The sequence below is a fragment of the Heterodontus francisci genome, unplaced genomic scaffold (genome assembly GCF_036365525.1).
Source record: "Heterodontus francisci isolate sHetFra1 unplaced genomic scaffold, sHetFra1.hap1 HAP1_SCAFFOLD_562, whole genome shotgun sequence".
Lineage (NCBI taxonomy): Eukaryota > Metazoa > Chordata > Chondrichthyes > Heterodontiformes > Heterodontidae > Heterodontus > Heterodontus francisci.
Genome location: NW_027140184.1, coordinates 179,888 through 203,274, shown reverse-complemented (window position 1 = coordinate 203,274; position 23,387 = coordinate 179,888). Strand labels below are relative to the sequence as shown.

The following is a 23,387-nucleotide window of genomic DNA, read 5'->3' as shown; positions in this document are numbered from 1 at the left end:
GGCTCTTAAACTCAATCCCCCTGTTAATGAAAGCCAACACACCATACGCTTTCTTAACAACCCTATCAACTTGGGTGGCAACTTTGAGCGATCTATGGACATGGACCCCAAGATCCCTCTGTTCCTCCACACTACCAAGAATCCTGTCTTTAAGCCTGTATTCTGCATTCAAATTCGACCTTCCAAAATGAATCACTTCACACTTTTCCGGGTTGAACTCCATCTGCCACTTCTCAGCCCAGCTCTGCATCCTGTCAATGTCCCGTTGCAACCTCCAACAGACTTCCACACTATCCACAACTCCAGCAACCTTTGTGTCATCGATAAACTTGCTAACCCAGCCTTCCACTTCCTCATCCAAGTCATTTATAAAAATCACAAAGAGCAGAAGTCCCAGAACAGATCCTTGTGGAACACCACTGGTCACCGAGCTCCAGGCTGAATACTTTCCATCTACTACCACCCTCTCTCTTCTATGGGCCAGCCAATTCTGTATCCAAACAGCCAACGTTCCCTATATCCCATGCCTCGTTACTTTCTGAATGAGCCTACCATGGGGAATCTTATCAAATGCCTTGCTAAAATCCATATACACCACATCCACTGCTCTTCCTTCATCAACGTGTTTTGTCACATCTTCAAAGAATTCAATAAGGCTTATGAGGCATGACCTGCCCCTCACAAAGCCATGCTAACTATCTCTAATCAAACTATGCTTTTCCAAATAATCATAAATCCTGTCTCTCAGAATCGTCTCCTATAATTTGCCCACTACCGACGTAAGACTGACTGGTCTATAATTCCCAGGGTTATCCCTATTCCCTTTCTTGAACAAGGGAATAACATTTGCCACCCTCCAATCATCTGGGACTACTCCAGTGGACAGTGAAGACGCAAAGATCATTGCCAAAGGCGCAGCAATCTCTTCCCTCGCTTCCCGTAATATCCTTGGGTATATCTCATCAGGCCCCGGGGACTTATCTGTCCTCATGTCTTTCAAAATTTCCAGCACGTTCTCCCTCTTAACAGCAACCTGTTCGAGCATATCAGCCTGTTTCATACTGTCCTCACAAACGACCAGGTCCCTCTCACTAGTGAATACTGAAGCAAAGTATTCATTTAGGACCTCATTTAGAAACAGATGTTCTCAGGGAACTGCACGACAGAAATGTGGAGGTTGTTTAGGGAGCACTTACTGTGACTGCTGGATCGGTTTGTCCCGATGAGGCAAGGAAGGGATGGTAGGGTGAAGGAACCTTGGATGACAAGAGATGTGGAACAGCTAGTCAAGAGGAAGAAGGAAGCTTACTTTAGGTTGAGGAAACAAGGATCAGACAGGGCTCTAGATGGTTACAAGGTAGCCAGGAAGGAACTGAAGAATGGAATTAGGAGAGCTAGAAGGGGACATGAAAAAGTCTTGGCGGGTAGGATTAAGGACCTGCTGAGTATTTCCAACACTATCTGTTTTTATTGCAAACCCAACTCTCGGGATCTTCTGACCTTCCCACAAACACATCATGACAACATTGCTTGTTAATGTATTTAGTGATTTGTCCAATCTCTGGCCAATTCCTGTTACTTCGGTCTAGAAGTTGGGGACTTGGAGAAACTCTCCCTAATTCACACAATTATACTTCAGCTCAGGAAACTGATTTTCTCAGCAATTGATAATATATAACATGACTTCTATTTGGAAAACCAAGGGAAGCAAGCTCGATTTCTGCTAAGTATAGCTAGTGACGAGACTCCATACAACAGTGGGGCCATTCCAAGTTAACCCGATATTTTTAGACAATGTAGTCATGGAATAAAATTATCCTGATTAAATTGTACACATTAGACAGTGTCACAGAAACTGTGTGTTTGTCAATAGCAAACACAAGGAAAAATTTTAATCATCTACTTTTCTGCTGCTGCTTTCAACCACCAGCTGTGTATCTCAGAAATTTTGGTCTCCAGTGATTTTCTGACCATCAAGTGTGCAATCAAATTGTTGATATGTGAGAATAGCTTTTCACTGGCCATGAGGACTGGTAAAATTTCCCTCTAATCTTTGTTTGGTTTTGTTGGTGTAGAACAGGGTGTGAGTGAATGAGTGAACAAATGAGGAGAAAGAGGAGGATCCTGCTCTTTATAAAGCTGTGACCACTGAACTGGGCTGGCAAAAAGTGAAAGGGTAGCTGCAGGGTTTTTTCTGAAGTCGCAGGTTAGTTTATTCACAATGAATCTTTTGAACATCTTCCCTTTGAGCTCCAGCTCAATTTTGCTGCTGATCATTCTGGTTTTCCTTTTAATTTTCTTCATCAATGGGTCGAGCACAAGATCTTCATTCAACGCTCCTCCCTCTCCAACTCCTCTTCCATTGATTGGGAATCTGCACCAACTGGACCTAAAGAACTTTTACAAATCTCTGGTGAAGGTAAGAGAGGATTGTCATTTACTGAATGGTGGTGCAAGAGTCTTATAAACAGGGAATGAATAGATAAACAATAATATTCAGTGAAGATTGTGGTGAAAGTCTGATTAAAATACAGAATAATTATAAAAAACCTAAAACTCAATATAGATTGATAAGTCTGAGTAACACCGAGTAAATATATAACCCATAATATTCACTGATTACTGCTGAGTGTCTCAGTAACAGTGTAAATATATAACCCACAAGATTCACTGAATATTGCTGTGGATTTCAGTAACAGAGTACGTATATGAACTGCGAGGAGGATAGTGCAGAACTGCAAAAGGACAAAGAGAAGTTGGTGCAATGGGCAGACAGGTGGCAGATGAAGTTCAATGCTGAGAAATGTGAAGTGATTCATTTTGGTCGGAAGAACGTGGAGAGACAATATAGAATAGAGGGTACAATTCTAAAGGGGGTGCAGGAGCAGAGGAGCCTGGGTGTATATGTGCATAGGTCATTGAAGGTGGCAGGACAGGTTGAGAGAGCGGTTAATAAAGTATACAGTATCCTGGGCTTTATTAATAGCGGCATAGAATACAAAAGCAATGATATTATGTTGAACTTGTATAAGGCACTCGTTCAGCCTCAGCTGGAGTATTGCGTCCAGTTCTGGCCACTGCACTTTAGGAAAGACATGAGGGCATTGGAGAGAGTAGGGTTAGTATAAATGGATGGTTGATGGTTGGCACAGACTCGGTGGGCTGAAGGGCTTGTTTCAGTGCTGTATCTCTCTATGACTCAAAGTTAGGATTCTTTTCTTGGAGAAGGCTGAGAAGTGATTTGATGGAGGTATTCAAAATCATGAGGGGTCTGGACAGAGTAGATAGAGAGAACCTGTTCCTGTTCGTGAAAGGATCGAGGACAAGAGGGCACAGATTTAAAGCATTTGGTAAGAGAAGCAAAAGTGACATGAGGAAAAACTTTTTCACGCAGAGTGGTTAAGGTCTGGAATTCACTGCCTGAGAGTGTGGTGGAGGCCGGTTCAATTGAAACACTCAAAAGGGAATTAGATTGTAATCCGAAAAGGCAAAGTGTACAGGGTTACGGGGAGAGCTGGTGCAGACGCGATGGGCCAAATAGCCTCATTCTGCACTGTACCAATTCTGTGATACTGTGATTCTATATAACTCATAATATTCTCTGATTATTGCTCTATCATAGTAACAGAGTTAATATATGATGTATAATATTCACTGAAATTGCCAGTATCTATTTAGCAACAAATATTAAATCAGTCAAGAAACTATCCAAACTGTAAGGCTTGTGGTTGACACTAACTTTCTTCAGCCTCCTGATCAGAAAGGTACCTTTATGTAGGTCAGGCAATGTGGCTGATTTCCACATGCAGCTCAACCAACAGTTACCTGTAGTGAAGATATTACAAGAAGCATGCTAATTATAATTGAAACCCAGTAACTTCTCAACACAGAGTTACTAATCAATTACATTCAAAGGTTCAGCATTGCACCTTGCTGAAGAAATTAATTGACAAAAAATATCTATATCTATGTTGGGTGTCATTTCTCCATGAATGCTTTTTTCAGTTTGGGAGCCCTGTCTGACAGATGTCATTCTGCTTGGAGTTCTCTCTGCTATGTTCATTTCCCCTATACATACCCAGTGTATATTGTCCGCCCAGGCCTTGTAGACTATGCAATGGTAGTTGTTGGTGTTGCCTGTGCCCATTACTTACCTTTTTCCTTCTGACAAACTAGTTCACTCAGTCATATCTTCCCAATGACAGTGGCTATACAACCCTGTATCACTGTTGTCTAGTGAGTGCGACCACTCCTCCGAGGAGCTTACTCTGAACAAAGAAAGAACAAAGAAAATTACAGCACAGGAACAGGCCCTTCGGCCCTCCAAGCCTACGCCGATCCAAATCCTCTATCTAAACCTGTCGCCCATTTTCTAAGGGTCTGTATCTCTTTACTTCCTGCCCATTCATGTATCTGTCTAGATACATCTTAAAAGACGCTATCGTGCCCGCGTCTACCACCTCCGCTGGTAATGCGTTCCATGCACCCACCACCCTCTGCGTAAAGAAGATTCTGTCATCTTGTATGGATGAGAGCGAGGGCTGCAGGGTGGATGAGCAGACTGATCATGGCACTGTGGTACAGGAAACCATTCAAATAGAGAATAGGAACATAGTGGTAGTAGGAGATAGTACAGTCAGAGGGATAGGCACAGTTCTCTATGGCCAACAGAGAGAGTCCAGACGGCTGTGTTGTCTGTCCGGTGCCAGGGTTTGGGACATCTGCTTGGGGCTCGAGAGGAACTTGCAGCGGGAGGGGGAGGATCCAGTTGTCATTGTCCATGTAGGTACCAAAGACATAGATAGGACTAAGAAAGAGGTTCTGATGGGAATATGAACAGCTCGGGACTAAATTAAAAGGCAGAGCCACAAAGGTAATAATCTTTGGATTATTACCTGAACCATGAGCAAATTGGTGTCGGGTAAATAAGATTACAGTTAAATGCATGGTTCAAAGATTGGTGTTGAAGAAATGGGTTTCAATTCCTGGGGCACTGGCACCAGTACTGGGGAAAGTGGGAGCTGTACCATTGGGGCGGTCTTCACCTGAACCGTACTGGGACCAGTGTTCTGGTGAGTCATATAACTAGGGCAGTAGCGAGAGCCTTTTAACTAAATGACTGGGGGAAGGGATCATGTGAGAGGAGATGTGGTAAATTAAAGAGAAAGGACAAGGCAATAGAACAGGGTAGCGATATGGGAAATAATGACCAGAGTTTAATAGGAAGGGACAGAGTGAATAAACTGAAGAATGCATCAGTAGATAAGGCCAGAGTTTGCAAGAATGCTAAAAAGATGGAATTAAAGGCTCTGTACCTCAATGCGTGCAACATTTGTAACAAAATGAATGAATTGAGAGCACAAATAGAAATACATATGCATGACCTGATAGCCATTACAGAGACATGGTTGCAAGGTGACAAAGGCTTGGAACTAAACATTTAAGGGTATTTAACATTTCAGAAGGACAGGAATCTAGGAAATGGCAGTGGGGTAGCTCTGTTAATTTGAGATGATATTAGTGTAGTAGTGAGAGATGACCTTTGTTCAGAAGCTCAAGATGTAGATCAGCTTGGGTAAAGATAAGAACTAGCAAAAGTAAGAATCCACTTGTGTGAGTAGTTTCTAGGTAAGTTAAAAATAGCTACTCTGTAAGCAGAGTATACAGGAAAAAATAATGGGGGCTTGTTAAAAAGGGACTGCAATAGTTATGGGTGATTTTAATCTTCATATAGATTGGATGAATCAGATTGACAAAGGTAGCCTGAAAGATGAGTTCCTCGAGTGTATTCGGGCCAATTTCTTAAAGAAGTACATTCTAGCGCCAACGAGAGAGCAGGCTATTTTCCTGGTAATGTGAAATGAGACAGGATTAATTAATGATCTCATCGTAAAGGAGTCTCTAGGCAACAGTGATCATGACATGAGGGTACATAATGTGGGTCTAAGATTAGTTTCTTAAACTTAAATACGGCAATTATAAAGGTATGAGGACAAAGTTGGTGAAAGTAAACTGGGAAAATATGTTAGAAGGTAAGACAATAGAGAAGCAGCAGCAGATATTTAAGTAGATATTTCATAACTCGCAGCAAAGATATGCTCTATTGAGAAAAAAAGACTATGAGAACGATGTGTCATCTTTGGCTAACTAAGGAAGCTACGGATACTATCAAACTGAAAGAAAATTCATACAGTACTGCGAGGATAAGTGGTAGGTCAAAAGATTGGACAGATTTTAGAAACTAGCAAAGAATACTTAACAAAATAATAAGGAGGGAGAAATTAGAGCGTGAGTGAAAGCTAGCTAAAATATAAAAACAGATAATAAGAGTTTCCACAAGTATTTAATAAAGGAAAAGAGTAACTAAAGTGAGCGTTGGTCCCTTGCAGGGTGAAACTGGGAAATTAATAATGGCAAACAAAGAAATGTCAGAAGCCTTGAACAGATATTTTGTGTCTGTCTTCACTGACACAAAAAAAATCCCAAGAATAACAGAAAATAATGAAGTAAAAGAGAGGGAAGAACTTAAAGCAATCATAATCACCCAGGAAAAGGTACTGGCTGAAGGTACTGAACTCAAGGCTGACAAGTTCCCAGGACCTGATGAATTGCATCCTACTAGCTGCAGACTTAGTAGGTGCATGAGTAGTGATCTTCCAAAATCTCCTAGATTGTGGAAAGGTCCCAATGGATTGGAAAATCACAAATATAATACCTCTCTTCAAGAAAGGAGGCAGACAGAAACTACTGGTCAGTTCGACTAGCATCTGTCAGTGGGAAAGTGCTGGAATCCATTATTAAGGAAGTAATAGCTGGACATTTGGAAAATCATAATACAATCAGGCACAGCCAACATGGTTGTGCTAAAGGGAAATCGTGTTTGACTAATCTATTAGAGTTCTTCGAGGAAGTAACACGTAAGGTGCATAAAGGGGAACCTATAAATGTGGCGTACTTGGATTTCCAAAAGGTATTTGACAAGGTGCCACATCAAAGGTTACTCATCAAAATAAGAGGTCATGGTGTTGGGTGGATGGATAGAGAATTAGCATGGATAGAGAATTGGTTAGCTAACAGGAAGCAGAGAATAGGGATAAATGGGTTACTTGTGGGTTGGCAAGCCGTTACTAGTAGATCAGGGATCAGTGCAGGGCCTCAACTATTTACAATCTATTTCAATGACTTAGATGAAGGGACTGAAGGTATGGTTGCTACATTTGCTGATGACACAAGGATAGGTAGGGAAGTGAGCTGTCAGGAGGACATGAAGAGTCTACAAATGGATTTCGATAGGTTAAGTGAGTGGGCATAAATTTGGCAGATGGAGTATAAATTAAAGGCCTGCTCGGGTCCACAAATGAGACCCAACCCGAGCCCGACAGAACCCCATCCGAACCTGAGCCTGACCCGACCCGAGTCCTTCCATCTTTTTCCCGCTCCCGACCCAACCCGACCATCAGTTAACCTACCTTCCATTTTTCACTTTGTTCCTTAGCTGCACAAGCTTCAAATAACTGTAACTAAAACCATCTTTAAAGTTCAAAAAATAAATTAACATTAAAGTCACTTACCTGATGTGGTGATAGAGTGTGTCTGATCGGGCCCGGCCCGACCTAAGCCCCAATGCCAGACCCGGACGTGCGACCTGACCCGACCTTTACCCGACACATGTCATCAGGTCCCGTTGGGTTCGGGTTGGGTATCAGGCCTTTAATGCAAGTGGAATCTTGGTATTTATTGAAAAGGGGGCTTGAGTATAAAAGTAGGGAAGTGTTGATACAGCTGTGTAGGGCCTGAGTTGGACCACATCTGGAATACTGTGGATAATTTTGGTCTCCTCACTTAAGAAAGAATATAGTTGCATTAAAAGCAGTTCAGAGAAGTTTCAGTCGACTGATTCCTGGGATGAAGGGGTTATCTTATGAGGAAAGGTTGGACAGGTTGTGCCTATACTACTGGAGTTTAGAAGAATGAAAGGTGATTGTATTAAAACGTATAAGATCCTGAGGAAAGTGGACAGGGTGAATGCTGAAAGGATATTTCCCCTTGTGGGGGAATCTAGAACTAGGGGACACAATTTAAAAATAAGGTGTCTCCCATTCAAGACATAGATGAAGACAATTTTTTTCTCTCAGAGGGTTGTTAGTCTATGGAATTCTCTTCCCCAGACAGCAGCAGAGGCTCGGTCATTGAATATGTTCACGGCTGATTTAGACGGATGTTGGATCAACAAGGGAGTCAAGGATTATGGGGGGCAGACAGGAAAGTGAAGTTAAGGCCGCTATCAGATCAGCCATGGTCGTATTGAATGGCAGAGCAGGCTCGAGGGGCTGAATGGTCTACTCCTGCTCTTATTTCTTATGTTCTTATGAATGTGTGTCGTCTGCCATGGGCTTAACAACCAACATTTTACTGAGAGAGTTCAGTTCATAGGATTTCAAAAGCCTTTTTACCATGTTTTCTGATAGGTATAAAAACACCACATTGTGAGAAGATATTATTCAGGTTAAAACAAAAAAATTGAATTTAATTTGTGAATGAGAATTATGTAGAAGGAAAATAATGAGAATGCTAGTCCATCTTAAAAAAAACCTCTATTCCCTTAGTGCAGCTCTCACACACTCAAAAACGGAGGCAGTAAATACAAGAAGCAGGCCAGTGCTAGAGAAATGGAGGGTTCATGGTGGGACATATTGAGGGAGAAGATCTGGATTTATGCAGAGGGTAATGGAATCGGGGCCATGGAGGGAGCTGAAGGTCAGGGAAATAATGTTAGATTTGATGCTCTCGGGTAGAGGGAGCCAGCGGAACTTGGAAAATGCAGATGTAATGGGATGAGAGGAACTTAGTATGGTTGAGAACATGGGCTCTGTTCAACTGCTTAGTGAATAACAGTGCAGTGAAGAAAGATTAGGTGTCTCTCTGTTGGACAAATTCAATTTCATTTTGTTGTGAAAGCAAGTCACTTCATTTGACACAAAATACTGCAGCTGCTGAAAACCTGAAAATGCTGGAAATACTCAGGAGCTCAGGTAGTGTCTGTGGAGCAGAGTTAACCTTTCAGGTCGATGTTCTAAAGAAAAGTCATCGACCTCAAACGTTAACTCTGTTTCTCTCTCCACGGATGCTGATTGGCCTGCTGAATATTTCCAGCATCTTCTGTTTCGATTTCCCCTCATGTTATGTTCTTCTCACACAATTAATACAGAATACATTGCATGACCACCTGATGTGCATCCTCCATATAAATTAACTAGGAAATCTCTCAATGATCAAGGAATGTTAATAATGTATTTTTTTCCACTTTGTGTTTAGCTGGCAGACAAATATGGCAGCATTTACACCTTGCATTTAGGATTTCAAAAATGCATGGTACTGGCAGATTATAAATCGATTAAGAATGCATTGGTTGATCAGGGTGACATATTTTGTGTAAGATATGCTACAACATTCAGTGAAGCAGTCACTGAAAATTTGGGTAAGTCCTTGATATTTTTGGCTCACTGTTCTATTTGTGTTTTATTGTGCCTTCCCCCAACTTACCAACATTCTACTCCTCTGTGTTTCTCATTTCATTGTCCCTGGGCTCTGCATAATGTTAGTCTTAACTTCCATTCAGATGTCTCCATTCAATGTACTGATTATTCCACAGGTTTTATACAGATAAATGTGTTCTCTAAAATAGGGAATAGAATAATGTCAGAGAAACATGTTCGGTGATAATATGCGGATATCCCACAGCAATTCCATGGCTAATGCTCTTATTCCAGGATTTTCCAACAGTAGCGTATCACCATTCACCAGGAACTAGTTGGATCAAGTCTTTTTCTATATGAACACTAGGCAGACAGTTACACTGCAGGCAACCTTTATAGCCGATAAATGCCAGTTTCTGACAATGAGCTGAATTCGACAAGGCCACGACAAAACAGCAGACAGTCCATTCGGACCACACGCCAAAGAGCTGCTGCATTTCCAAGCTGGCAGCTCATTTAAATAGATGGGCAGGGCCCCAAACCCGATCGCGTAGAGGGGCAGGCTGTCTGTCCCCTGCCTTGGTGTCAGCTGTCTGTGCGCAGGTGCTGACGCCATTTTTAAAGGACTGTTTGCCCTGGCAAGAAATTTAAATATTTAAAGTAAGATGAAATGAAATTAAATAAATACATCTCTCTTGCCCCTCTCCCACCGCATCCCCAATAGAGATTAAATTAAATATTTGCCCTTCCTCCCACAAAAACACTTCCCTTTACATCTGACCATCCCCCCCCACCAAACTGCACAAACTTTAAACTCTAACCCTTCCCACCATCCCATACACCCATGATACTAATTTGACCCCATTCCCAACCCTCCACAGCTCCGCACCAGAAAATGACCACCTTCCCACGCCACCAACTCATCCCCCCACCCCCCGCCCCCGCACCAGTATTCCAAAGGCACAGGAGTGCCGGGGTGAAGACCTGGCGGGACATCAGGTGTGACGGGAGAGTAATTAATGCAGGTATTTGAAGTTATTTAAATTGTGGTTCCTTTGCCCAGTGGCGGGGCCACCGCCCATGAGGCCTCACCATGGCAGGCAATATCAGGCTGGGCCCTGTCAGTGTCGAGGTCCGTGTCGGGCCCCGTCTGGAGATTCGTGAATAACCAACCACCTCCACCGTTGCTGGGGATCCCTATATCGAGGGCTCTGTAGAATCCAGCCCAGTAACTTTCAAATGTTTAATCTGCTTGACTAACTTTTCATAACACACTCTAATGACTTTCCTTCATGTGCTTGTATGATCTCCCATAACAAGATTAAATGATATTCCTCAAAATGTTCCTCTATCCTTCCCAAACCTCTAATCTAGTGTTCATTGATGCACTTGGCATAACCCATTAAAACTTAGAATACAATCCTCAATATTGAGGGATGAAATTTACTGACTGATGTCAGTACAAATATGTTGATGTAATGATTATTCATGTTCCGATAATATTTCTGAACAGCCGGGATGGCATTCCTTAACATTCATGGATAACAGTCCCTTTCAATGTTACCTTAACATGCTGGGATAGCATGTTTTAATTTACTGAAATGTCATTCCTTAACATGTTGGGTGGTGTTTAACATCTGTTATCGGGAAATTGCCGGAGTCAATAAGTAATGTGACTGAACAGCTTGAACATTTTCAGTTGATCAGAGAGGGCCAACATGGATTTGTAAAGGGTAGATCATACTGATAAATCTGATTGACTTTTTTCAAGAGCTGACTAAAGTAGTTGACAGGAGAATGTCCATGGGTGTTATTTATTTGGACTTCCAGAAGGCATTTGATAAAAGTCTCTCCTAAGAGATTGTTAGCTAAAGTTGAAACTCATGGAATTGAAGGCAAATTATTGACTGGGTTTGGAAATTCGGTTGAGCGGATGGAGACAGGGAGCAGGGATAATGGTCAGGTACTCTAATTGGCAGGATGTGACCAGTAGATATCTCACAAGCATCTTTGTTGGGGCTCAATTATTCACTGTATTCATTAACGACCTTAGATGGTGGAACAGAATATGCAAATGTCCACATATCCAAATGTCTTAACATACTGGGATGATATTCCTTTGCATTCCATAATAGCATTCCTGAAAATGCTTGGATAGAATTCCTTAACTTGCTGGGAGAGAATTCCTTAATGGGCTGGGATATCTTTGCTTTATTTGCTAGGATAGCATGCTGCATTCCTTAACATGCCGGGACAGCATTCCTTAAAATGTCAGGATGAGATTCCTTAACATACTGAGATTACATTCCTTAAAGCACAATACTAACATTCTTAAGATTCTCGAATGTCATTTCTTAATTGTTACGATCGAGGTGGGAGGAGTGCACTGTTTTTCTCGTTCCACTTCTCCACAGGTCACAGCATATATTTACATTTTTTCCCAGTTCCCGTTACACCAACCATGTTTTCTTGAATAAACAACAAAATTGATCAGTTTATTATAAAATGAGACATAGCCAGTAATGAAGCAAAACATTAACACACAGAGTGAAATATGAAAGTTCCCTTTTACCTTAGCCCCTCACACACACACACACACATCGGTTAACCAAAAAATAAAATGGTTTTCTCTTTCGAGCTCGATTAAGAAAAATACTTTGGCCAAATACTTGCTAATATTTGAAGAATAAAGAGAAGATATGGAAAGATGTCAGATGTCCTTTGTTTCGATTTGGCATCTCAAATACACATAGATGGCTGTCACTGGGATCTTACCAGAACAGTTCTTTACAGACGGCGTTGAAGATCAGTTTGGGCTGTCTTTTCAGGAGAAATGTGGCAACAGTTTCAGTTTGTTTCTTCTGCTTGCTTCTCAGGGCTTCTTAAAGAGATGAAAAAAAACAGGAAAGCTTTTCAAAGAAATGGGACAAGTTGAGCAGGGGTTTGCTCCCTTGGCAAGTTTTCTCCAACTGTCTTTTTAACACTGTCCATACTCAAAACACACAGTCTAAAGCGAAAACAAAAATAATGGGCTGGATTTTAAGGAGCCCTCGATGTCGGGATCTATGGTGGGGAGGTGACTGAAGATGGCTCAGGATGAGGCCCGCCAAGGACCTCGCTGGCAGGGCCCAGCCCGATATTACTGGCGGCGGCAAGGCCTCATGATGGCACCCCCCACCCCTCCGCCCCGGCCGCTCGGCAACTGGACCACAATTTGAATATTAAAATTAATTCAAATACCTGAATTAATCTTACGTCACCTCCAGATGTGGCAGATTATGGCTGGCGGGCAGCCATAAAGGCGGGGCTAAAGTGTGGCGAGTCGAAGAGACTAGTGGTTGGCAGGAAAAAAGACAGATGTGCAAGGGGAGAGCCACCTGTGTAACAGCCCGACAAACAAATTTCTCTGCATCACCTGTGGAAGAGCCTGTCACTCTAGAATTGGCCTTTATAGCCACTCCAGGCGCTGCTTCACAAACCACTGACCACCTCCAGGCGCTTACGCATTGTCTCTCGAGATAAGGAGGCCAAAGAACCTCCAGATGTCCCGCCAGGATGTTCACTCCGGCAGCCTGCACTGCCATGACTTCAGATCTCCGTCTGGGGAAATGAGGTGGGAAACTTGTAGGGAGGGGGGTCGGTAAATTTAACAGTGTGGGATGGGGGAATGGAGTCAAATTAGCACCATGGGTGCAGGGGATGGTGGAAAGGGTTGCAGATGAAAGATTGTGCAGCTTGCGGTGGAGGGGAGTGAGGGAAGGTCAAATGGTAAAGGTAAGTGTTTTGGGGAGAAAGGGCAAGTAATTAATTTAATTGCTATTGTGGGGGTGTGGGAGAGGGGCAAATGAGAATATTTAAATATTTTAATTTCCCAGTACTGCTGACAGTCCTTTAAAAATGGCGTCAGTGCCTGTACACAGGCAGCTGATGCCAAAGCCAAGGACGGATAGTCTGCTCTCTCCATGTAATTGGATAGGGGGTGGGGTGGCTGCCTGCCCTGGCTTTTTAAATGAGCTGCCATGTTTGGAATGACAGCGGCTCTCTGGTGTTCTGCCCGCATGAGCGGGCTGACATTCTTTTTGCCCGCCATCAATTTCAGCAGCGGGCTTATAAAATTCAGCCCAATATCAGAAGAGCCAAGCCTCCTGACCTCTGTAAATCTTGACCTGTCACTTCTTTGCAAACGTCTTTCCCCAAATTAAAAACCCCTGGCCGGCAATTATCTGAAGACAGGTGACTTCCAGTAAAGACTTGTTTTAGAAACCCTTATTTTTTCCAGTAATTGTTTTCAAACCAAGTCCAGAAGATCTTCCAATGACCTCGTTTTAAACAAAACACAAAGTCAAGCTGCTTCATTTGAAACTGAATTGTAGCTAATCCCCTCTGATTTGCCGCCTTCTTCCAATTGCAAATGGTACGCTATTACTTCTATTATGTCTGCTTTTTTAGCTCCTGGTTTTAACACCAAGGCCAACAGGTCTGCCAAATCCTTAACTTTAACTTTGGTTAAATTTCTTAAATCATTCACGGATACATCCTCCTTCCCCAGAAAGGTTGCAACAACTAATAAAGACATTCAGGTCGAGTAAACTTTAATTAAATGCACAAGAAACCTGTATTTTTTTTTTCTTTTTCTCTTTTGGATTATTATTCCCCCACTTACAATTGTACGTTCTCGGCGTTGGGTTATCCCGCACAGAGCCCCCAATTATATGATACAATCAAGGCAGGAAGAGTGCACTGTTCATTTTAGTTCCATTTCTCTAGTAGCTAGTATGCAGGTACAGCAGGTAATAAGGAAGGCAAATGGAAGGTTGGCATTTATTGCTAAAGGAATAGAGTATGAAAGTAGGGAAGTGTTGCTGCAACTGTACAAGGCATTAGTGAGACCGCACCTGGAGTTTTGTACAGTTTTGGTCCCCTTACTTGAAGAGGGATGTAGTTGCAGTGGAGGCAGTTCAGAGGAGGTTCACTGGATTGATTCCAGGGATGAGGGGTTTGTCTTATGAAGAGACATTGAGCAGTTTAGGCCTTTACTCACTCGAGTTTAGAAGAATGAGAGGAGATCTAATTGAGGTATATAAGATGATTAAGGGGATTGACCAGGTAGACATAGAGAGGATGTTTCCTCTTGTGGGGCAATCTAGAATGAGAGGTCATATTTTTAGGATAAAGGGTAGCAGATTTAAAACAAAGATAAGGAGAAATTATTTGTCTCAAACGGTCATGAGTCTGTGGAATTCACTACCCCAGAGTGCGGTGGATGCCGGGCCATTGAGTAAATTTCAGGAGCAGATAGACAGATTTTTAATTAGTAAAGGGTTATGGAGAACGGACAGGAAAGTGGAGTTGAGGCTGAGATGAGATCAGCCATGATCGTATTAAATGGTGGAGCAGGCTCGAGGGGCTGAATTGCCTACTCCTGCTCCTAGTTCTTATGACCTTATGTTCTCCCCGGGTCACAACATATATTTAAATTTGTTCCCAGTTACCGATACGGTAAGCATTAACACACAGAGTGAAATATGAAAGTTCCCTTTTACCTTAGCCACACACACACACACACACGTACACTGGTTAGCCCAAAAAATAAAGAGATTTTTCTCTTTCGAGCTTGATTGCAAAAAGAAACAAAAAAACACTTTAGCCAAAGACTTGCTAATCCTCGAAGAAAAAAAATATGAAAATATGTCAGGTATCCTATGTTTTGTTTTGGCCTCCCAAGTACACATAGACAGCTGTCACTGGGATCCTCCAAGAACAGTTCTTTTCAGGCAATGTTGCGGATCAGTTTTGCAGGCCTTTCAGGAGAAATGCGACAACAGTTTCAGTCTGTTTCTTATACTTGCTTCTCAGGGCATCTTGAAGAGATGGAAAAACTGACAGGCTTTTCAAAGAGTTGGAAAGAGCTGAGCTGGGTTTTTTTTCCCTTGGCAAGTCTTTTTAACACTGCCCACACACACCCAGCTCACTGTCCAAAGCAGAACCAAAAACAATGTCACAAGAGTCAAGCCTCCTGACCCCTATAAAACTTGATCTGTCACTTCTTTCCCCAAGTCAAACAACCCCTGCTGCATAATTATCTGAAGACAGGTGACTTCCAGTTTTGAGCACTCCTTGATTCTTCCAGTGACTGTTTGTTTTCAAACCAAGTCCAGAAGACCTTCCAATGAAATTTCTTTTAATACAAAGTCCAGCATCTATGGAATCCTTTTCAGTTTTAAGACCCAAGTTCTCAAGAAAAAAAATAATAAACGAGATGGAAGCTCTCGTAACATAATATACTTGGATGAAGTTTCTTCAGATGCTGGAGTAACAGTCCTTAATGAGGTCTGAGATAATGCAGAAAATCACACTGATAGGTTTGTTTTTTGATCTCTAAAGCGTGGGCTGTTATCTGAGCAACCAGATTAACCATTGATTTTTGGTACAATTATAGGCATGATTTTCACTGAGGGTGAAATGTGGAAACAACTTCGCAGATTCACATTATCAACTCTTCGTGATCTCGGACTGGGCAAGAGATCGATTGAAGAGAAAATAATTGAAGAAGCAGAATTCCTGGTCAATGTATTTAAATCTTACAATTGTGAGTTTAACCTCTTTTATTAGAAATATTCATTCATCCACATGTTTCAAATCTCACTCACCGGGATTGTGCTTTGTTTGATTTCAAACATTTTATAAACATTGAGTAACCAGATATGGGAGCAAGGCAGTTGGTTTAGGAAGCCAGGAATATTGATTAGGGTTAGGAGAGAAGGTGAGATGAAGCAGGAAGTTGGGTTAGGTCATGCAAACTGGGTTATAAATGTGAAGAGAGAGAAGAGGCTTCAGAACGCAAAGAATTCTATGCTTTGAATCCCCGGGAAAAGAACAGAGTGGGAGAGCTGGCCCTGAGTCTCGATTTTTTTATAGAGGATGTCACAGCCATGCAATCTGAAGATATGGACTCTAAAATGAACTTATGACATAAACACAAAATAAACACTTTTCTTTGAAAACAAAATGGAGTTAAGAGGTCAGGTGGCCTTTCCTTTCCTGCCAATACACATATAATTGCAAGAACCATGAGCTAATTTGCCTGTCTGGACAAGTCTTGGAAAAGTCATTAAAATACAACCGATCTCTCTGGACACATCCCTGGGAAATTATTAAAATACAAATGACCCTTCCTGTCGTACATTCATGGAGAAGACTTGGAGTGCAGAGTTCCGGACCGGTAAGTATAAAAAACTTAACTCGGGGATTCGCAGCCTACATTCACGGAGAAGATTCGGAGGGCGGAGTTCCAGACTGGTAAGTATAATAACTTACCTCGGGGATTCGCGGCCTACATCCAGGGAGAATACTCGGAGGGCGGAGTTCCGGTCCGGTCAGTATAAAAAACTTACCTCGGGGATTCGCGGCCCACATTCACGGAGAAGACTCAGAGGGCGGAGTTCCGGACCAGTAAGTATAAAATCTTACCTCGGGGATTCGTGGCCTACATTCACGGAGAAGACTCAGAGGGCGGAGTTCTGGACCGGTAAGTATAAAATCTTACCTCGGGGATACGTGGCCTACATTCACGCAGAAGACTCAGAGGGCGGAGTTCTGGACCGGTAAGAAGAAAAAACTTACCTCTGGTGAATAAAACTGAAAAGTGATGTCACAGGAAAACTGTGACCTGATTGGCTGGTAGGGAATTTGTACTGAATTTGAAAATAAAACATTGATAAAAATTGATTAAAACCCTAATTAACTAGTTAATAAGTAGAGTAACTAAACCAGAGGGATGAGATTACTGTATTTAGTTAGCATTTAATATTTATAGAGTAGGAAGCTAGCACTCGGGACCATGTCGTTAATTATAACAATTTAGTGAGGATTTAATAAGTATTTATTCTTATTTATTCAATAGTGCGAGAAATGTCAGTTAGAAGGGTGAAGTGATTCACCTGTGAGATGTGGGAAGTCTGTGACGCTTCAAGCGTTCCGGACAACTACATCTGCAGGAAGTGTACCCACTTGCAGCTCCTCACAGACCGCATGGATCGGTTGGAGCGGCAACTGGATGCACTTCGGAGCATGCAGGTGGCAGAAAGCATCGTAGACAGGAGTTTTCGAGTAGTATTTACACCCAAGGTGCAGGCAGATAGATGGGTGACCGCTAGAAGGGGCAGGCAGTCAGTGCAACAATCCCCTGTGGCTATCCCCCTCTCTAACAAGTATACAGTATTGGATATTGTTGAGGGGAATGGCCTATCAGGGGAAAACAGCAGCAGCCAGAGCAGTGGCACCACGACTGGCACTGTTGTTCAGCAGGGAGGGACAAAGCACAGAAGAGCAATAGTTATAGGGGACTCTATAGTCAGGGGCACAGATAGGCGCTTCTGTGGATGTGAAAGAGACTCCAGGATGGTTTAGATTAGATTAGATTAGAATATTACAGCGCAGTACAGGCCCTTCGGCCCTCGATGTTGCGCCGACCTGTGAAACCATCTGACCTACACTATTCCATTTTCATCCATATGTCTATCCAATGACCACTTAAATGCCCTTAAAGTTGACGAGTCTACTACTGTTGCAGGTAGGGCGTTCCACGCCCTTACTACTCTCTGAGTAAAGAAACTACCTCTGACATCTGTCCTATATCTATCACCCCTCAACTTAAAGCTATGTCCCCTCGTGTTTGCCATCACCATCCGAGGAAAAAGACTCTCACTATCCACCCTATCTAACCCTCTGATTATCTTATATGTCTCTATTAAGTCACCTCTCCTCCTCCTTCTCTCCAACGAAAACAACCTCAAGTCCCTCAGCCTTTCCTCGTAAGACCTTCCCTCCATACCAGGCAATATCCTAGTAAATCTCCTCTGCACCCTTTCCAAAGCTTCCACATCCTTCCTATAATGCGGTGACCAGAACTGCACGCAATACTCCAGGTGCGGTCTCACCAGAGTTTTGTACAGCTGCAGAATGACCTCGTGGCTCCGAAACTCGATCCCCCTACTAATAAAAGCTAACACACCATATGCCTTCTTAACAGCCCTATTAACCTGGGTAGCAACCTTCAGGGATTTATGTACCTGGACACCAAGATCTCTCTGTTCATCTACACTACCAAGAATCTTCCCATTAGCCCAGTACTCTGCATTCCTGTTACTCCTTCCAAAGTGAATCACCTCACACTTTTCCACATTAAACTCCATTTGCCATCTCTCAGCCCAGCTCTGCAGCCTATCTATGTCCCTCTGTACCCTACAACATCCTTCGGCACTATCCACAACTCCACCGACCTTCGTGTCATCCGCAAATTTACTAACCCACCCTTCTACACCCTCTTCCAGGTCATTTATAAAAATGACAAACAGCAGTGGCCCCAAAACAGATCCTTGCGGTACACCACTGGTAACTAAACTCCAGGATGAACATTTGCCATCAACCACCACCCTCTGTCTTCTTTCAGCTAGCCAATTTCTGATCCAAAGCTCTAAATCACCTTCAACCCCATACTTCCGTATTTTCTGCAATTGCCTACCGTGGGGAACCTTATCAAACGCCTTACTGAAATCCATATACACCACATCCACTGCTTTACCCTCATCCACCTGTTTGGTCACCTTCTCTAAAGACTCAATAAGGTTTGTGAGGCACGACCTACCCGTCACTAAACCATGGTATGTTGCTTCCCTGGTGCCAGATGTCTCTGAACGGACAGGGGGCATTCTGAAAGGGGAGGGTGAACAGCCAGAGGTTGTGGTACACATCGGTACCAGCGACATAGGCAGGAGGAGTGACAAGGTCCTGCAGGGGGAGTTTAGGTAGTTAGGTAGAAAGTTAAAAAACAGGACCTCCAGGGTTGTAATCTCGGGATTACTCCCTGTGCCACGTGCCAGTGAGGCTAGAAATAGGAAGATAGTGCAGCTAAACACGTGACTGAACAGCTGGTGTAGAAGGGAGGGTTTCAGATATCTGGACCATTGGGATCTCTTCAGGGACAGATGGGACCTGTACAAGAAGGACGGGTTGTATCTAAACTGGAGGGGCACAAATATCCTGGCTGCGAGGTTTGCTCGCGTCACTTGGGAGGGTTTAAACTCGTGTGGCAGGCGGGTGGGAACCAAAGTAGTAGGACAGCAAGTGAAATAAATGAGGGGGAAGTGGTAAATAAGGCCAGTAAGACTAAGAGGAAGAGCAGGCAGGGAGATGTTGCGGAGCACAGAGGGACTGGTGGTCTGAAGTGCATTTGTTTCAATGCAAGAAGTATAACAGGTAAGGCAGATGAACTTAGAGCTTGGATTAGTACTTGGAACTATGACGTTGTTGCTATTACAGAGACTTGGTTGAGGGAAGGGCAGGATTGGCAGCTAAATGTTCCGGGATTTAGAAGCTTCTGGCAGGATAGAGGTGGATGTAAAAGGGGTGGGGAAGTTGCATTACTAGTTAAGGAGAATATCACAGCTGTACTGCGGGAGGACACCTCGGAGGGGGCGTGCAGTAAGGCAATATAGGTGGAGCTCAGGAATAGGAAGGGTGCAGTCACGATGTTGGGGGTTTACTACAGGCCTCCCAACAGCCAGCGGAGGTAGAGGAGCAGATATGTAGACAGATTTTGGAAGATGTAAAGGTAACAGGGTTGTAGTGGTGGGTGATTTTAACTTCCCCAATATTGACTGGGACTCACTTAGTGCGAGGGGCTTGGATGGGGCAGAATTTGTGAGGAGCATCCAGGAGGGCTTCTTGAAACAATACGTAGATAGTCCAACTAGGGATGGGGCCGTACTGGACCTGGTATTGGGGAATGCGCCCGACCAGGTGGTCGAACTTTCAGGAGGGGAGCATTTCGGGAGCAGTGACCATAATTCCCTAAGTTTTAAGGTACTTGTGGATAAGGATAAGAGTAGTCCTCGGGTGAAGGTGCTAAATTGGGAGAAGGCTAATTATAACAATATTAGGCAAGAACTGAAGAATTTAGATTGGGGGCGGCTGTTTGAGGATAAATCAACATCTGACATGTGGGAGTCTTTCAAATGTCAGTTAATTAGAATCCAGGACCAGCATGTTCCTGTGAGGAAGAAGATTAAGTTTGGCAAGTTTTGGGAACCTTGGATAACGCGGGATATTGTGAGCCTCGTCAAAAAGAAAAAGGAAGCATTCATACCGGCTGGAAGGCTAGGAACAGATGAATCCCTTGAGGAATATAAAGACAGTCGGAAGGAACTTAAGCAAGGAGTCAGGAGGGCTCAAAGGGGTCATGAAAAGTCATTGGCAAACAGGATTAAGGAAAATCCCAAGCCTTTTTATACAGCGGCACAGTGGCGCAGTGGTTAGCACCGCAGCCTCACAGCTCCAGCGACCCGGGTTCAATTCTGGGTACTGCCTGTGTGGAGTTTGCAAGTTCTCCCTGTGTCTGCGTGGGTTTCCTCCGGGTGCTCCGGTTTCCTCCCACATGCCAAAGACTTGCACGTTGATAGGTAGATTGGCCTTTATAAATTGCCCCTAGTATAGGTAGGTGATAGGGAAATATAGGTACAGGTGAGGATGTGGTAGGAATTTGGAATTAGTGTAGGATTAGTATAAATGGGTGGTTGATGGTCGGCACAGACTCGGTGGGCCGAAGGGCCTGTTTCAGTGCTGTATCTCTAAAGAGCAAGAGGGTAACCAGGGAAAGGGTTGGCCCACTCAAGGACAGAGGAGGGAATCTATGTGTGGAGCCAGAGGAAATGGGCGAGGTACTAAATGAGTACTTTGCATTAGTATTCACCAAAGAGAAGGACTTGGTGGATGATGAGCCTAGGGAAGGGAGTGCTGATAGTCTCAGTCCTCTCATTATCAAAAAGGAGGAGGTGTTGGGTGTCATACAAAGCATTGAGGTTGACAAATCCCCAGGGCCTGATGGGATCTACCCCAGAATACTGAGGGAGGCAAGGGAAGAAATTGCTGAGGTCTTGACAGAAATCTTTGCATCCTCATTGGCTGCAGGTGAGGTCCCAGAGGACTGGAGAATAGCCAATGTTGTTCCAATGTAGGAAAATCTCAGAGAGGTGTAAAAATAGTAGGGGATTTCAACTTCCCCAATAATAACTGGGATAGTCTTAGTGCAAAAGGCTTAAAGGGGGCGAAATTCTTTAAGTGCATCCAGGACAGCTTTTTGAGCTATCATGTAGAAAGTGCTGCAAGAGAAGGGGCTGTACTGAACCGAATCTGAGGAAATAAAGCCAGAAAAGTGGTAGATGTGTCAGTGGGGGCGCATTTCGGGGATAGCGACCATAACTCTGGAAGATTTAAGGTAGTTATGGGAAAGGACAAAGAGAGACCAGAAATAAAGGTACTGAATTGGGGGAAGGCCGATTTCAATAGGATAAAACAGGATCTAGCCAAAGTGGACAGGGAGCAGCTACTTGCAGGAAAGTCTACAGAAGACCAGTGGGAGTCATTCAAAGAGGAAATAGTGAGAGTTCAGAACCAACATGTACCCATTAAGGTGAAGGGTTGGACTAATAGGCCCAGGGAACCTTGGATGTCAAAGGATGTAGAGGATTGGATAAGGAAAAAAACAAAGGCTTATGGCAGATTCAGAGTGCTGAAAATAGCGGATGCCCTTGAGGGGTATGGAGAGTGCAGGGGGATACTTAGAAAAGTAATGAGGAGAGCGAAGAGGGGGCATGAAAAAAACACTGACGAGCAAGATAAAGGAAAATCCCAAGGCATTTTGTAAGTATATTCAGGGCAAGAGAATAACCGGGGAAAGAGTAGGGCCCATTAGGGACCAATGTGGCAATCTGTGTGTGGAGCCAGATTACATAGGTGAGGTTTTAAATGATTACTTTTCATCTGTGTTCACTATGGAGAAGGACGATGTAGGTTTGGAGATCAGGGAGGCGGATTGCAATGTACTTGAACATATTAACATTGAAAGGGAGGGAGTATTCGATGTTTTAGTGAGCTTAAAAGTGGATAAATCCCCAGGCCCAGATGAGATGTATCCCAGGCTGTTCTGTGAGGCAAGGGAGAAGATAGCAGGGGCTCTGACACAAATTTTCAAATCCTCTCTGGCCACAGGAGAGGTGCCAGTGGATTGGAGGACAGCGAATGTGGTACCATTATTCAAGAAGGGTAGCAGGGATAACTATTGAAAAAATTCTGAGGGACAGGATTAATCTCCACTTGGAGAGGCAGGGAATAATCAGGGATAGTCAGTATGGCTTTGTCAGGGGAGATCATGTCGAACAAATTTGACTGAATTTTTCGAGGAGGTGACTAGGTGTGTAGATGAGGGTAAAGCAGTTGATGTAGTCTACATGGACTTCAGTAAGGTTTTGATAAGGTCCAGCATGGGAGATTAGCTAAGAAGTTAAGAGTCCATGAGATCCAGGGCAATTTGGCAAATTGGATCCAAAATTGGCTTAGTGGCAGGAGGCAGAGGGTGATGGTCAAGAGTTACATTTGAGATTGGAAGCCTGTGACCAGTGGTGTACCGCAGGAATTGGTGCTGGGATTTGTAGCGTACATTCATGATTTAGACGTGAATATAGCAGCTATGATCAGTAAGTTCGCAGATGACATGGAAATTGTGGTGTCGTAAATAATGAGGAGGAAAGCCTTAGATTACAGGATGATACAGATGGGCTGGTAAGATGGGCGGAGCAGTGGCAAATGGAATTTAATCCTGAGAAATGTGTGGTGATGCATTTTGGGTGGACTAACAAGACAAGGGAATATACAATGGATGGTAGGACCCTAGGAAGTACAGAGGGTCAGAGGGACCTTGGTGTCCTTGTCCATATATCACTGAAGGCAGCAGCACAGGTAGATAGGTTGGTAGGAAGGCATATGGGATACTTGCCTTTATCAGCCGAGACATAGAAAATAAGAGCAGGGAGGTTATGATGGAGCTGTATAAAATGCTAGTTAGGCCACAGCTGG

General features: G+C 43.4%; 1 protein-coding gene across 1 annotated transcript in view; it reads left to right on the top strand.

The window, feature by feature from the left end:
• The first annotated feature begins 2,149 nt into the window (after positions 1-2,149).
• Positions 2,150-23,387, top strand: part of LOC137359046 (cytochrome P450 2K6-like) — a 124,055-nt gene continuing 102,817 nt past the window's right edge. Inside the window, exons 1-3 of the mRNA XM_068025162.1 lie at positions 2,150-2,419; positions 9,316-9,478; positions 15,916-16,065. Of these exons, the coding sequence (XP_067881263.1) occupies positions 2,222-2,419; positions 9,316-9,478; positions 15,916-16,065 (511 nt within the window). The 5' untranslated portion in view covers positions 2,150-2,221. The remainder of the gene's footprint in view (positions 2,420-9,315; positions 9,479-15,915; positions 16,066-23,387) is intronic.